The 15,175-nt window shown below is 40.0% G+C and overlaps 1 protein-coding gene across 1 annotated transcript in view; it reads right to left on the minus strand.

The window, feature by feature from the left end:
• Positions 1 to 1,065: 1,065 nt before the first annotated feature.
• Positions 1,066 to 15,175, minus strand: part of GLUD1 (glutamate dehydrogenase 1) — a 40,875-nt gene continuing 26,765 nt past the window's right edge. Inside the window, exons 7-13 of the mRNA XM_055425290.2 lie at positions 13,536 to 13,673; positions 11,896 to 12,033; positions 11,624 to 11,704; positions 10,889 to 11,012; positions 9,687 to 9,778; positions 5,453 to 5,515; positions 1,066 to 2,455 (exon numbers count right to left, since the gene is read on the minus strand). Of these exons, the coding sequence (XP_055281265.1) occupies positions 2,336 to 2,455; positions 5,453 to 5,515; positions 9,687 to 9,778; positions 10,889 to 11,012; positions 11,624 to 11,704; positions 11,896 to 12,033; positions 13,536 to 13,673 (756 nt within the window). The 3' untranslated portion in view covers positions 1,066 to 2,335. The remainder of the gene's footprint in view (positions 2,456 to 5,452; positions 5,516 to 9,686; positions 9,779 to 10,888; positions 11,013 to 11,623; positions 11,705 to 11,895; positions 12,034 to 13,535; positions 13,674 to 15,175) is intronic.

Here is a 15,175-nt window from a genome sequence, read left to right on the forward strand (position 1 = left end):
GGTTTCTCTGTCCATGGGATTTTTCTGGTGATAATACTAGAGTGGGTTTTCATTTCCTTCTGCAGGGGATCTTCGTGACCCAGGGACTGAACCTGTGTCTCCTTCATGGCAGTTGATTTTTCACTGCATGGCACTGAGCCACCTGGGAAGCCCAGATACACACACACACACATATATATGTAGAATATTGATGTGTAATCTTCTTGTGATGTCTTTGCCTGGCTTTGGTATAAGGATAATACTAACCTCATAGGTGTTAGGGTTTCCCTGGTGGCTCAGTGGTAAACAATCTGCCTGTAATGCAGAAGGCGTAGTATGACTATATAAATACTCCCAATTATAAAGACCACACTAAGATTTATCATCCCACTTTCACAAGACCTGATCTCTACTCACCCACCTGGTATTGTTCCAAATATTCTGGAACTTGTTTTCACATTTCTCCCTGCCGCCCCCACCCCTATTTTAATGTTCCATTTAGAATGCAAATAGACATCACTGTGTTTGGGAAGGACTTTCCATGACCACAGTGCCATGGGCTTATCTACTCTTTGACCAGATGCTCAGAACCATGGAGAGACACACTCAGTACAAAACAGACAGAAAGCTCGGCTGAAAGTTATGTTCCAGATTTGCTAGCTATATAAGCTGGTGGAATCAGGTCTAGAATCTAGTTGTTGATTATGGATACTATGATTACTATGAATCATATGAATATTATGATTATTAGTATTTTGTCTTGTTATATCCTGTGACTAAATTATTAAAAAGAAAACCATAATCAACAAAACCTCCCTTTGTTAAAAAGTACTTAAATATAAAAAAAAGGTATATAAACTATGTTGGTACATCAGTTTTAAGCACTAGAACCTCTTCCCTGAGAACAGCCATTGATATTGTTTCATTGAATAAAACACAAAAGAATCCAAGAGTCAAATTTGGGCTGCACAATATAATCCAAAGATACGTTATGTATGTGTCTGTTTCAAAAATTTCAGAAACCCAATTATAGTTTTATCATTTAAGAGGCAAACATATCAAATACAAAAACACAGAAAAGAGACATAAGTTTTGGAAAAGGTAGTCTTTTTAATAACTGTTTTATCACCAGGTTAAGTCATGCAGTTACAAAGTAGTTAGAAATTTCTAAAAGGATATTATTGTTAAAAAAAAAAAAAAGAAAAGCTCATTCTTACATAAATAATATCTAGTACTTCATTGGGACACTACTGTTCAAAGGCCCTGGCCAAATAACTCCCAAACAAAACACAACCCAAGGTTGTTTCCAGCCCACTGGGAATGAAGCCTTGTGCAATGATGAGGCCTCTAAATGAGGACACAAAGTCAGGGCAAGTTGGGGCCATTGGCAATGCTCAGGGCTGCCAGCCAGACTCCGAAGAGGGAGCCCAAGTGGTTTTTTCTGGGACACTCTACTTGAATTATCATTCAATTATTCAATGCGACAGATCTTCAAAAGAGGACAATTAATTAACATGATAAGGAGGTTACTACATTCTTTGGACTATATATCATAATTGTGGTTAGTAAATTCAGAAAGCCTTAACAAAAATAGCTTCCATCATTTGCAGGTATGACGATAACTTAATTCTCTACTGGGCTTTTTATTTTTGCTGGATGACAGTATGCAATTGACAAGCTATAAATGATACTGTTTTATGTTATAAAAATACTAGCTTTTTTCATTTATTATGTTTATAGGCATTCACTGCTTGAGTCAAAGTTAGGCTTGTTAAATGATTAAAGGCAATTTTCTTACAGCAGCATGTACTTTTTCTAAAAGAATAAAATACATAAAGAGAAACAGTTTTGTTTTTTTGTTGTTGTTTGTAACCTGTAAAATCGAGTTATTTTGCTGATGTAAAATACCAATAACTCACTTGAGAACCATGCTACCTCCTGAAAATGCCATATACCTGCTTCTTACATGTGTCAAAGCACCTGACAGACTTGTTCAGAGCTGAAGTGGCAAGTGACTGACTGGCTTTGGCCAACAGGTGCTTTCCTAGGGCCATAGCTGACTGTGCTGGGAAGCAGCCATGGAGAAACGCAGCATAGGCAGACGGAAAAAACTTCAAAGGCAAAATGCCCAAATGACTCTCTGGAATAGCTAATTTCTATGATCACTTATTAGCTTATATATGATCCCCTAACTTTAATTTTTTTTCCTTAAGGGGCTGATTTGGATTGACTTGTTGTGAATGGTGTCCATTATCTATTAAGTCATGAGAGAGAGATTTCTGTGGTTACATGTAAACTTGTGATAGGTCTGCAGATGAAGAGGTGAAAAGGGTAGTGAAGTCAGCCACAGTCTGGTCTATGTGAAGGTCACACCAGCTTCATTGTACACCTTGAAGACTTTCTCGATGGCGTTGACATAGGCAGCTGTTCTCAGGTCCAATCCCAGGTTATACTTCATGGCTGTGCGCATGATTTGCTGAAATGAAGGAGAAAACGCAGTGATTATCACCCTGACTCAAGTAGCCAATCTATGAACACACAAGGCACATATGAGCCTGGTACAAGTTACCCACTTTAGGACTGGATTTGTATAGCCAAAGAGAATTTAAGATGTGGGCTATCTCTAGGCCCCTTCAGTTCAGTTGCTCAGTCGTGTCCGACTCTTTGTGACCCCGTGAATCACAGCACGCAAGGCCTCCCTGTCCATCACCAACTCCCGGAGTTCACTCAAACTCATGTCCACAGAGTCGGTGATGCCATCCAGCCATCTCATTCTCCGTCGTCCCCTTCTCCTCCCGCCCCCAACCTTTCCCAGCATCAGAGTCTTTTCCAGTGAGTCAACTCGTCGCATGAGGTGGCCAAAGTATTGGAGTTTCAGCTTTAGCATCAGTCCCTCCAATGAACACCCAGGATCAATCTCCCTTAGACTGAACTGGTTGGATCTCCTTGCGATACAAGGGACTCTCAAGAGTCTTCTCCAACACCACAGTACAAAAGCATCAATTCTTCTGCACTCAGCTTTCTTCACAGTCCAACTCTCACATCCATACAAGACCACTGGAAAAACCATAGCCTTGACTAGACGGACCTTGGTTGGCAAAGTAATGTCTCTGCTTTTTAATATGCTATCTAGGTTGGTCATAACTTTCCTTCCAAGGAGCGTCTTTCAATCTCATGGCTGCAATCAGCATCCCCAGTGATTTTGGAGCCGAAAAAAATAAAGTCTGACATGGTTTCCACTGTTTCTCCATCTATTTGCCATGAAGTGATGGGACCAGATGCCATGATCTTTGTTTTCTGAATGTTGAGCTTCAAGCCAACCTTTTCACTCTCCTCTTTCACTTTCATCAAGAGGCTTTTGAGTTCCTCTTCACTTTCTGCCATAAGGGTGGTGTCATCTGCATATCTGAGGTTATTAAGATTTCTCCTGGAAATCTTGATTCCAGCTTGTGCTTCTTCCAGCCCAGCGTTCCTCATGATGTACTCTGCATATAAGTTAAATAAGCAAGGTGACAATATACAACCTTGATGTACTCCTTTTCCTATTTGGAACCAGTCTGTTGTTACATGTCCAGTTCTAACTGTTGCTTCCTAATCTGCATACAGGTTTCTCAAGAGGCAGGTCAGGTGGTCTGACATGCCATCTCTTTCAGAATTTTCCAGTCTGTGGTGATCCACACAGTCAAAGGCTTTGGCATAGTCAATAAAGCAGAAATAGATGTTTTTCTGGAATTCTCTTGCTTTTTCCATGATCCAGCGGATATTGGCAATTTGATCTCTGGTTCCTCTGCCTTTTCTAAAACCAGCTTGAACATCTGGAAATTCATGGTTCACGTACTATTGAAGCCTGGCTTGGAGAATTATGAGCATGACTTTACTAGCGTGTGAGATGAGTGCAATTGTGTGGTCGTTTGAGCATTCTTTGGCATTGCCTTTCTTTGGGATTGGAATGAAGACTGACCTTTTCCAGTCCTGTGGCCACTGCTGAGTTTTCCAAATTTGCTGGCATATTGAGCACAGCACTTTCACAGCATCATCTTTCAGGATTTGAAATAGCTCCACTGGAATTCCATCACCTCCACTAGCTTTGTTCGTAGTGATGCTTTCTAAGGCCCACTTGACTTCACATTCCAAGGTGTCTGGCTCTGGGTGAGTGATCACACCATCGTGGTTATCTGGGTCATGAAGATCTTCTTTGTACAATTCTTCTGTGTATTCTTGCCACCTCTTCTTAATATCTTCTGCTTCTGTTAGGTCCATACCACTTCTGTCCTTTATCGAGCCCATCTTTGCATGAAATGTTCCCTTGGTATCTCTAATTTTCTTGAAGAGATCTCTAGTCTTTCCTATTCTGTTGTTTTCCTCTATTTCTTTGCATTGATCACTGAGGAAGGCTTTCTTATCTCTTTTGCTATTCTTTGGAACTCTGCATTCAGATGCTTATATCTTTCCTTTTCTCCTCTGCTTTTCCCTTCTCTTCCTTTCACAGCTATTTGTAAGGCCTCCTCAGACAGCCATTTTGCCTTTTTTCAGTTCTTTTTCTTGGGGATGGTCTTGGTCCCAGTCTCCTGTACAATGTCACGAACCTCTGTCCATAGTTCATCAGGCACTCTATCAGATCTAGTCCCTTAAATCTATTTCTCACTTCCACTGTATAATCATAAGGGATTTGATTTAGGTCATACCTGAATGGTCTAGTGGTTTTCCCTACTTTCTTCAATTTAAGTCTGAATTTGGCAATAAGGAGTTCATGATCTGAGCCACAGTTGGCTCCTGGTCTTGTTTTTGCTAACTGTACAGAGCTTCTCCATCTTTGGCTGAAAGACATCTAGTAATCTGAAGCAAGTATGATATACACTAATAATTTAAATGAACTAAGGATGGGGTGATGGAAATGTTCTGGGGTTAGTGGTGATGTCTACATAGCTTTGTGAACATACTTAAAGGCTGTTTTGTTATATATTTTAAAAGAGTGAATTTACGGTGTGCTAATTATCTCAAAAAATTAACAGCAAACACCATGATTAATATCTGCTCTGCTATTTCAACTTAATGCCAAGTGGATAGAATCTGAATTTGAGAAGAAATTAAGAAAACTGGACTCAAACTGTGCTTGAAAGGCTTTGAAATAATGATCAAGTTGTCAAGAAAACTTTCACATATACCAAATTCTATGCAGTAAGGTAGCTTCCTATAGCTGTAACAGAGTAATGTGCACTGAGCTGCAATCCAGTTTGGCTGACTAAGGTAAACATCACTCCTAACTTGGCATTATTTATTTAAAAGTCTGGAAAACATATTGAGGACCCTAGAAACAACCCTCATCGTTTAAGAATGAAAAAGCACACATTCTGGAACATTTAAACAGACTGCTATTTTCTGTCACTGCACACACAATCGGGCAGCTGAGGCGACAAGGTTGAGCTGCACTTCATGTAAGCAGCAGAAACACAAACAGCATCTGTATACGTACCCTGGCAGAGCGCTCCATGGTGTAAGCTAAACCAGAGTGCACGATGTCTTTCTCAGAGGCACCCTGTCAGGAAAAAGAATAGTTTAACCAAAACCACACAAAGACATGCTTCACTTGTCAGAGCACAAAGGATTCTTAAGTCAATATACAGTGAGATAGAATTGTTTTCTTTCAGGCAAAATATACTTAATTTAAAATACCTATTTATAAATTTTTTAGAGCTGGGTACTACTATCACCACTCCTAATATGACATATATAGAAGTGTCAAACACATATTGATGTGCCAGACAGAAACTTAAAAAAGTAGCTCACCAACTAATCTATGCTGAACTTTATCCAATTAATATTTGTTCACTCAGGAAGGAACATTGGTATAACATCTGAATCAATTAAGAAACATGGGTTAAGCCTTATTCCAAACTTGTTCTACGAAATTAGGAAACACTTGCTTTACAAGTGGAATACTACTGTTCCTTTCACTCACTCATTCATTCAAATATTGTGTACGTACTATGTGCTAGGAACTCTTCTAGGTACTGGGGACATAGCACAAAACAAAATAACGAAAATTCTCTCTTCTCATAGTTTAGATTCTGGTAGAGGAAACAGCATACACACTTAAAAACCATGCTGCTAAGATCACCAAAATTTTGAATTCAGACTGAGAAGTGGCTCAGGACTGAGGCCTCCCAATGTTAACAGGGTAGAGGGATGACAGGGATCAGCAGAAGGACTGGCGAGTGGAGGATGTGGTACCCTGGAAGCTAAGACATATTTCCACGGGGAGTGATCACCTGTGACCAGTGAAGTAAGATGAGAACTTAAAAATGACAATATGGCAAATGACAGTTTGGCAATGCTGCCAAACTGGTTACCTGGACAAGAACAGTTTTGGTGGCATATTGGGCAGAATAGGAGGTATGAATATAGAAGAACTGAGAACAGAGTATATACAACTCTTAAGGAGGTATGCTGTATTCACAGCAGTCCCCTACTTTTTTGGCACCGGGGACTGGTTCTGTGGAAGACAATTTTTCCATGGACTGGGGAGGGAGGATGGTTTTGGGATGATTCAGGTACATTACATTTATTGTGCACTTTATTATTATTACATTGTGATACATAATGAAGTATACAACTCACCGTCATTTCCCACTCACTGACAGGATTCTGATGTGCACTGCAAGCTCATATAAATAAATAAATCAAACTGATTTATTATGGTCTCTGTGCAGTCAGATCTGTTGATGATCTGTATCTGCAGCTGCTCCACAGTGCTAGCATCACTGCTTCAGCTCCACCTCAGATCATCAGGCACTAAATGCTTGTGAGGCACGTGCAATCCACAGTAGGGTTTCTGTTCCTATGAGAATATAACGCCATCGCTCATCTGATAGGAGGCGGAGCTCAGGTGGTAATGCCAGCAATGGTGAGTGGCTATAACTACAGATGAAGCTTCACTTATTTGCCTGCTGTTCACCTCCTGCTATGCAGCTGGTTCCTAATAGGCCACAGATGGTACCCAGGGGTTGGAGGCCCTTGCTATACAGGAAATAAAAATGACAAGACCTGGAAGGGCAAGTGTGATTGAAAGATTTATATTTTCTTAAGACAGCATTTGTTACATTGATAGGAATGACTGAAGAGGAAAAACTGATGATGCAAAAGAGGCAAAGGTTTGCTGGAAATTGAAAACCTTTGAGAAATTGAAAAGAGGTCATCTAGTTGCCCAGAACAAGATGCAGTCTGAGATGGAAGCACAAAGAGTTGCTCTAGAAGCTCAACATTCAGAAAACAAAGATCATGGCATCTGGTCCCATCACTTCATGGGAAATAGATGGAAAAACAGTGGAAACAGTGTCAGACTTTATTTTTTTGGGCTTCCAAAATCACTGCAGATGCTGATTGCAGCCATGAAATTAAAAGACGCTTACTCCTTGGAAGGAAAGTTATGACCAACCTTGGTAGCATATTAAAAAGCAGACATATTACTTTGCCAAGAAAGGTCCGTCTAGTCAAGGCTATGGTTTTTCCCGTGGTCATGTATGGATGTGAGAGTTGGACTGTGAAGGAAGCTGATCGCCGAAGAATTGATGCTTTTGAACTGTGGTGTTGGAGAAGACTCTTGAGAGTCCCTTGTATCGCAAGGATATCCAACCTGTTCAGTCTAAGGGAGATTGATCCTGGGTGTTCATTGGAAGGACTGATGCTAAAGCTGAAACTCCAATACTTTGGCCACCTCATGCGACGAGTTGACTCACTGGAAAAGACTCTGATGCTGGGAAAGGTTGGGGGCGGGAGGAGAAGGGGATGACCGAGAATGAGATGGCTGGATGGCATCACAGACTCTGTGGACATGAGTTTGAGTGAACTCCGGGAGTTGGTGATGGACAGGGAGGCCTGGCGTGCTGTGATTCATGGGGTCGCGGAGAGTCGGACACGACTGAGCGACTGAACTGAACTGAACTGACAGATACCAGAAGCTGTGTAGATGTGCAAGTTCCCTGATGCTTCACTTTTCTGTGAACAGATACCAGGTCATGAACTGGAGTGCAGGGGAAGAAAAAAGGAGAAAATATGATGTAATTACCAGGAAAATGAGAAGATGAGTGGAACAGGGGAAAGTAACTTAATTGCTAGGAAACTGAGAGCCTACTTGAAGTTGGAGTTTGAAGAGTCAGTGGGGCCTCCTGCTACAGGGAAGGAATGGAGGAGGCAGAGCAAGGAATTTCATCAGGTTCTGGTGTTAACAAGAGGGTGTGATGAAGCAAAACAAGAAGACCAGGGAGTGACTGTAATGATGGTGAATGGAATTTAAGTGAAGATAGAGGTAATGAGGGACAGTGAAAAGATGATCAGGTCAATGATATAGGTCCTGGCAGGGCCAGATCATGGCTGGGGAGCGGGAGACTAGAGGAAAGGAGCTGGGGGGAAAAACTTGTTTTTCAGCTAAAACTTATTACAAAACTCCTGTAATAAATAAGTCAGTAAGAGATGAGAAACAGCCTTAAAATCGAAAACTGGAAGCACTGAAAGCATTTGAAAGTTGCAAGACTGATTACACTGGCTGCTATGTGGCAGGCCATGTGCTGGGACATGGGGCGACCACGGGGAGGAGCAAGAAGCCCATCTTAGAGCTGCTGCAGCAGCAGGACCTGGGAACGCACGTAACTTCCCTGTGATGGAAGGACAGATGAAATGCTGGCACACAGAGGGAAATTTCAGGGAACAGAGATGTGATGATACTCAAGCAGGGAGTGGGTCTGGGTATTTCAGGAGGGACCAAAACTAAGGGATACATAGTTGTGGAAAAGAGGAAGGTTCTTTGAAGAGAACAGTTAGTATCCAGAGTGGAAAAAACATATTTTGTCATTCAAAACAAAGCCCTTAACATTTCCGTATGTTGTAACAGTCTTAAATTGTCTCCTATTATGGACTATTTCATAAGATATATAACTTAGTCATTTTTGGGCCCTCCCCCACCACCAGAATGTTAAACCGACTTTTGAAAATGACTACACACACAGTTCCAGTGACATCATGCACAGAACCATTCCTCTCCTTTAGAACTGTTTTTGCAGGATTAATTCCCAGAAGGGATGTTGTTATAGTGTTGAAGAGCAGGAACAGTTTAACAACATTTCTGTGCTGTCATCAGAATAAAGGTACGACTGCTCCACCACAGACATGCTGAGGATAAGATCCATTGTTTATGCTAGTTTAATATGTTAAAGGATCCTTATTGTAATTTGAATTTAACAATGAGGTTAAACATTTCTTCTAAGCCTATTTCCTGTGATTTTTTTTCATAGTGTCTGCCATTTACTGGTAGAGATTCTCTTTATGATGTGTATTAATATATTCTATTGAAAGCTAATTAACATAAAAAAATCTTTTCTCATGTTTTTTTAATGTGAACATATAGCAATTTCAATTTTTATAAGTTTTACTTTTCAGTTCTATTTCTCTAAAACTTAAGAGTCAAAATACATAATAATTCTTCACAGTCATGTTAAAATCACTTGTTGAGTCATCTGCATTGTAAAAGTATCAAAAGCAGTAGAACCATGAATTATTTCACACTAAGATACTCCATTTTTAGAACATAAGGAAAAGGGAAGTCATATAATTGTCATGTTGATTACCACCCCTTAAACCCATTTAATCTACCTGGCTTAATCTAAAGAAGAGGGTAGGCTGTGTATGGAAAATACTGCCACAAGCACACTCACCGATATCCTGTCTTGGAACTCTGCTGTGGGTACAATGGGAATAGTTCCACCATGTTTTCCAAATTTCCTTTCCAAACTCTCTTGAACAGACACTATAAAAAGCCAAGAAATGAAGATAACATTTTGCTAGTAGGAAAAAACAAATGAAATACAACCAAAAGTAGTCCCAAATTATATTCAGAATCCTAAACTGAATAGTTTTAGAAACCTTCAATGCTAATGACATAAAAGGGTTACTCATTTAAAACGGAGCTAAAAGGAATAAAGCACTTTGCCAAATTCCTATGTAAGTGTGAATTTAGGGCACTAATTTGTTTCCATAACACCCATTACCAGGGTTTTTCTTTGGCTCTTTTAAAAAGAAAAAGGAACGGAAATTGATGGAAAACTTCACCCAGATTCTCAGTGAGCTCAGTAAAGCTCAGCTGGAGGTCTTGGTCTTATTTTAGCTTGAGGAAAATACTAGTGTTAACTCTGGAGCCTATGCTAGTCAAAGACAAACTGCATTCTTATCAGAAGGTGCAAAAAATTCTTGCCACTAGACAGGTCTTTACCAAGAGCAACTTGAGATAGAAAGGGATGAGTGTCAACAGGGTTTAAAATGATACTCTTTATATACTACTAACTTACAGATTAAGTTCTGGGAACACCTGCAGAATAAACACTGGAATATAAATACATTCTAGAGAGTTCATATATTGAATACCTTTAAAGAAATTGTATATTTTTGGTCTAAGACTCATGAAACAGAATGGTTTCCTATTCTGAGATTAAACAAGAAGGGAGGGAGGGAAGTTCAAGAGGGAGGGGACTTATGTATACCTATGGCTGATTCACGTTGATGTTTGGCAGAGAACAACACAATATTGTAAAGCAATTATCCTCCAGTTTAAAAAAATTTTTTTTTAAACTAAAAGAGAAAAACATCTTTTAGTATTGTGATTATGTAACTATTACTCACTTAATACCATTGCATCATGATTGGTCAACAGAAAAATAACAGAATTCTATATCACCAAAACTACCATTTAATAGAAAAACCTGTAATTACTTTTAAAAACCCAGATGCATATCAGAATTATCTTGGAATTTTTTGGAAAAAAAAAAAAAGGAAATTAGTCCTTTTATTAAACACAAGCTTTTCCCAACCTTTTAGATGGCCCAAAAGATTACTCTTAGAGAATACAATAATCAGAACTCACTGAGCAAGTGGTAGTTAGAATCCCTTTCATATTTGAAGGTCAAACGACCATAGCTGACATGATTTAGATTCTTCAGCCACTCAAAGTAAGATACTGTCACTCCTCCAGCATTCAAGTAGAGATCCTATATACAAAAAAATGAGATGATGGTTTTAATAAAAGCTTACAGTGAACATAAGAGCTCAATATGAAAACAGATTAAATTTCAAACTTCCCATATACATCTTAGACAGCGGCAGAAATTTTGTACTTAAGAAATTTAGTTTAGCTGAAATTTTTTAAGTGCTTGCAGCAAAAGGAGTTCTTCAAAATGCATCACAAGTCAACACTAACTTCTAATGACCTTTTGCTACAGACCCCATGCTTAACCACTGAAAAACTTAAGCACATGTTACTCATATTAACTTTCTGAGTAAAAGAAGGGAGGAACATTTGCAAGTTACAGTAGTATTTCTAGCACATTTTACATTTATATAACTGGATTTAAGAAGTCTAAATACATACTCAAGAAAGAGCCTGAAGTTGAAAGAAAATGTTCAGGTGCAAGTGAACTGTCCTTTTTTTTTTTTGGACAGGCTATTATATTAACCACACTTCCATTTTATTTTCTTAAAAGCAAAATAAGATGAAAAATTCACTAAGGCTTGGGAAACTAAAAATCCTTTCCCCACAATTCCTTGCAAAAAACAATTATGACTCAGTACATATAAAATCTGGCAAACAAAGTTTACTTACTGGAATAACCATGATGTTCCTCTCTAGAAAAATCTTATCAGCTTCTGGAGTTGTCGGTCCATTGGCACCTTCAGCAATGATCTGCAAGAAAGTTAGAAACATAGAGAAATGCTGATAACACTGTGAAATCCCCTCTAGCTGAGCTTAAGAGATATGCGTACATGGGAGTGGGCTGTGAGAGAGACAAAAAATTCCACTTTAAGAAGAAACCTATTAGAGCTTTTCTATGACCTTCAATCACATTACTAAGGTTGAATCCATCCTCATGTCACCTTGGCTTTGACTCTTGGTGCATTGGACTTGGTCAGCTGCTTCTCGCTGGCAGCAGGGATCAGTATGTCACAGTCAACCTCCAAGATGCTCCCTTCATAGATCTTTGCTTTGGGGAAGCCCAGGATTGTTCCATGTTGCTATAATTGATTAAAAATCAGAATTAATGGCTGCAACAGAGTTTAAAGGTTTATGTTCAATGCCTATGATATGAAGACCCATAAGCAAACAAAAAGAAAAGACAAAACACAGAAGGGAGAAAATATTTGCAAATGAAGAGACCAACAAGGGATTAATCTCCAAAATATACTCATGCAGCTCATTAAAAGAACAAACAAAAGAATGAATGGAAGACCTAAACAGATATTTCTCCAAAGAAGACATACAGATGGCCAAGAGGCACATGAAAAGATGCTTAGCATCACTAATACTTAGAAAAATGCAAATCAAAACTACAATGAAGGGCTTCCCTGGTGCTTCAGTGGTTAAGAATCCACCTTGCAATGCAGGGAACACCAGACTGATCTCTGATCCGGGAGCAATCCACATGCCTTGGGGCAACTAAGTCTGTGCACTACAAGCCTGTGCCCCAGAGGCCAAGAGTGTCAACTACTGAAGCTCCTGTGCCCTACAGCCTGTGCTCTGCAACAAGAAAAACTACTGCAATAAGAAGTCCTTGCACGGCAACTAGAGAGTAGCCTCCTCTCACTGCAACTAAAGCACAGCAATGAAAATACAGCACAGCCAATAAATAAAATGTTAAAAACAAAACAATTATACAATGAGGTACCACCTTACACTGGTCAGAATGGCCATCACCAAGAAATCTACAAACAGTAAATGCTGGAGAGGTTGTGGAGAAAAGGGAACCCACCTACACTGTTGGTGGGAATGTAAACTGGCATAGCCAATATGAAGCATAGGATGGAGATGCCTTTAAAAAGTACAAATAGAGCTACAGTGATTCAGCAATCCCACTCCTGTGAATATATCTAAAGAAAACTATAATTCAAAAAGATACATGTAAGTAGCCAGGGCACAGAAGCAACCTAAATGTCCGCTGACAGAGGAAAGGACAGAGACGAGATGGCGCATATATACGATGGAATATTACTCAGCCATAAAAAAAGCGCAAAACAATGCCATTGGCAGGGACATTAACGGACCGAGAGATTGTCCTACTGAGTGAAGACAGAGAAAGACAAATATGTGATATTGCTTATATGTGCAATCTAAAAAAGGGGTATAAATGAACCTATCTACAAAACAGAAACAGAGTCACAGATGTAGAAAACAAACTTATGGTTACCAAGGGGGAAAGTGGCGGAGGGATAAATTGAGAGATTGGGACTGACAGACTACTACATATAAAAATAGGTAACCAGTAAGAACCTGCTGTATGGCACAGGGAACTCTCTACTCAATCCTCTGTAAATGACCTACATGGGATAGAACCCAAAAAGTGGATATATGTATAACTGATTCACTTCACTGTACAGCAGAAACTAATGCAACATTGTAAATCAACTATACTCCAATAAAAATTAATCTAAAAAAAGCAATGGAAACAGATTTCAATAATGCTTATTTCAACTTTATAACATCCAGGTGGTCAAACTCCTCAGATATTAGAATAACATACCAATTTGAAGTCTTCCAGTTCCTTTGGGTCAATACCATCTGGATTCCATATGCTGCCATCAGACTCACCAACAGCAACACATTTAGCACCAAAACGATGTAAATATCTCATAGAGTGCAGGCCCACATTGCCAAATCCCTGTGAAGAACGGTTATACATGAAACAAAAATCAAAGTCCTAGCACAAATGGTTAAGTCATATTCTGACCAACACATATTCTATTAGTTTAGAAGTAATTCTCAAAATCCTTTTGACAAAAGAAACCATGTCTCTCTTCAATAATAAATTTCTATGTTTTGGAATTTAAAACTCAACCCTTTGTAATTTGTGCTAGTGAGTCCTGAAGACATTCAGTTACGAGTAGCTTGCTGACTTATAAAGAAACGGCAACTACCCAGGACCTCAGTCCCTGATGGCCAGATGTCCTATGGTCATGAAAAGATAAGTCACTAACTGGGAGGAATGTGAGTCTTATAAGTAGCATTCAACTTAATTTCGATTCTTCTAAGCAAACTAATCAAACATCGAGCAAAAGCTGAAATCTGGATCACTGTGTATACACATAATAGTTTAAGAGGATGTATTACTCTGTGAGTGTCCATTTTAAACCTTAGGAGGTCCAAAGGATCAAATTTTAAAAATTGCAAATCTAGAGGCTCCAACTGAGAGTGTAAAGATGTGGAACTCACTTCTTCCCAGAAATACATCAAAAATATATCTACAAATGGAACAATTTTCACAGATACCTACTAATCACTAGACCTCAAACACCTGAAAGGACAAGAAAGATCTATTACTCAGGTAGGATGAAAAAAAAAAAAAAAAAGAAGTGGAATGGGACCTGTGTCCCTGCAATGAAAATGTGAAAGTGTTAATCACTCAGTTGTGTTCAACTCTTTGTGACCCCATAGGCTGTGGCCTCTCAGGCTCCTCTGTCCATGGAGTTCTCCAGGTAAGAATACTGGAGTAGGTAGCCATTCCCTTTTCCAGGGGATCCTCCCTGACCCAGGGATCAAACCCGGATCTCTTGCACTACAGGTGGATTCTTTACTATCTGAGCCACCAGGGAAGCCCTGGAAGGGAGCTACAAAAGGGGAGAGTTTCCTGTATCCTGGAAAGCAGCCTCACAGGTGGGGGAGATCAGGAAAGGGGTTTCAGAGGCTCAGAAGAGAACAACAACTGTTCTGTGGCAGGCAGACCAGAGAAGAGACCTGCACAGATTGTCTATGCCACCACCCTGCGCACCCCAGCTTGAAATACACGTCTGCTAGTCGAGGTGCGGAGGGGTGATTGCTGAAACTTGGAGTTTAGAGGACAGACCTAGGGGGAGGATGCTATTGGCTGCATGGAGACAGCCTGAAGTGTGGTATGGCTGCAACAGAGGGTATATGAAGAAGCTTGGACCTGCCACAGACACAGAAGTATAAGGATGTGCCACTGTTAAGTGGCACTTGAAGCGAGGGGCCGGGTTGTCACAGCATCCTCTTTCTCTGCAGGCACTGGGAACACACACCCCTGCTGCCCCCTTGCTGGGCTCTTGGAGCTGGCACTAGCAGACTGCCCATGCACAGAGTGGGGCTGAAATCAGAGCTGAGCCCTTGGGCTGCGCATAGCAAAGGGGTGGCCTTGCTGAATATCCA

This window comes from Moschus berezovskii, chromosome 12, assembly GCF_049115385.1.
Source record: "Moschus berezovskii isolate FMDL1 chromosome 12, NW_MosBer_1.0, whole genome shotgun sequence".
Lineage (NCBI taxonomy): Eukaryota > Metazoa > Chordata > Mammalia > Artiodactyla > Moschidae > Moschus > Moschus berezovskii.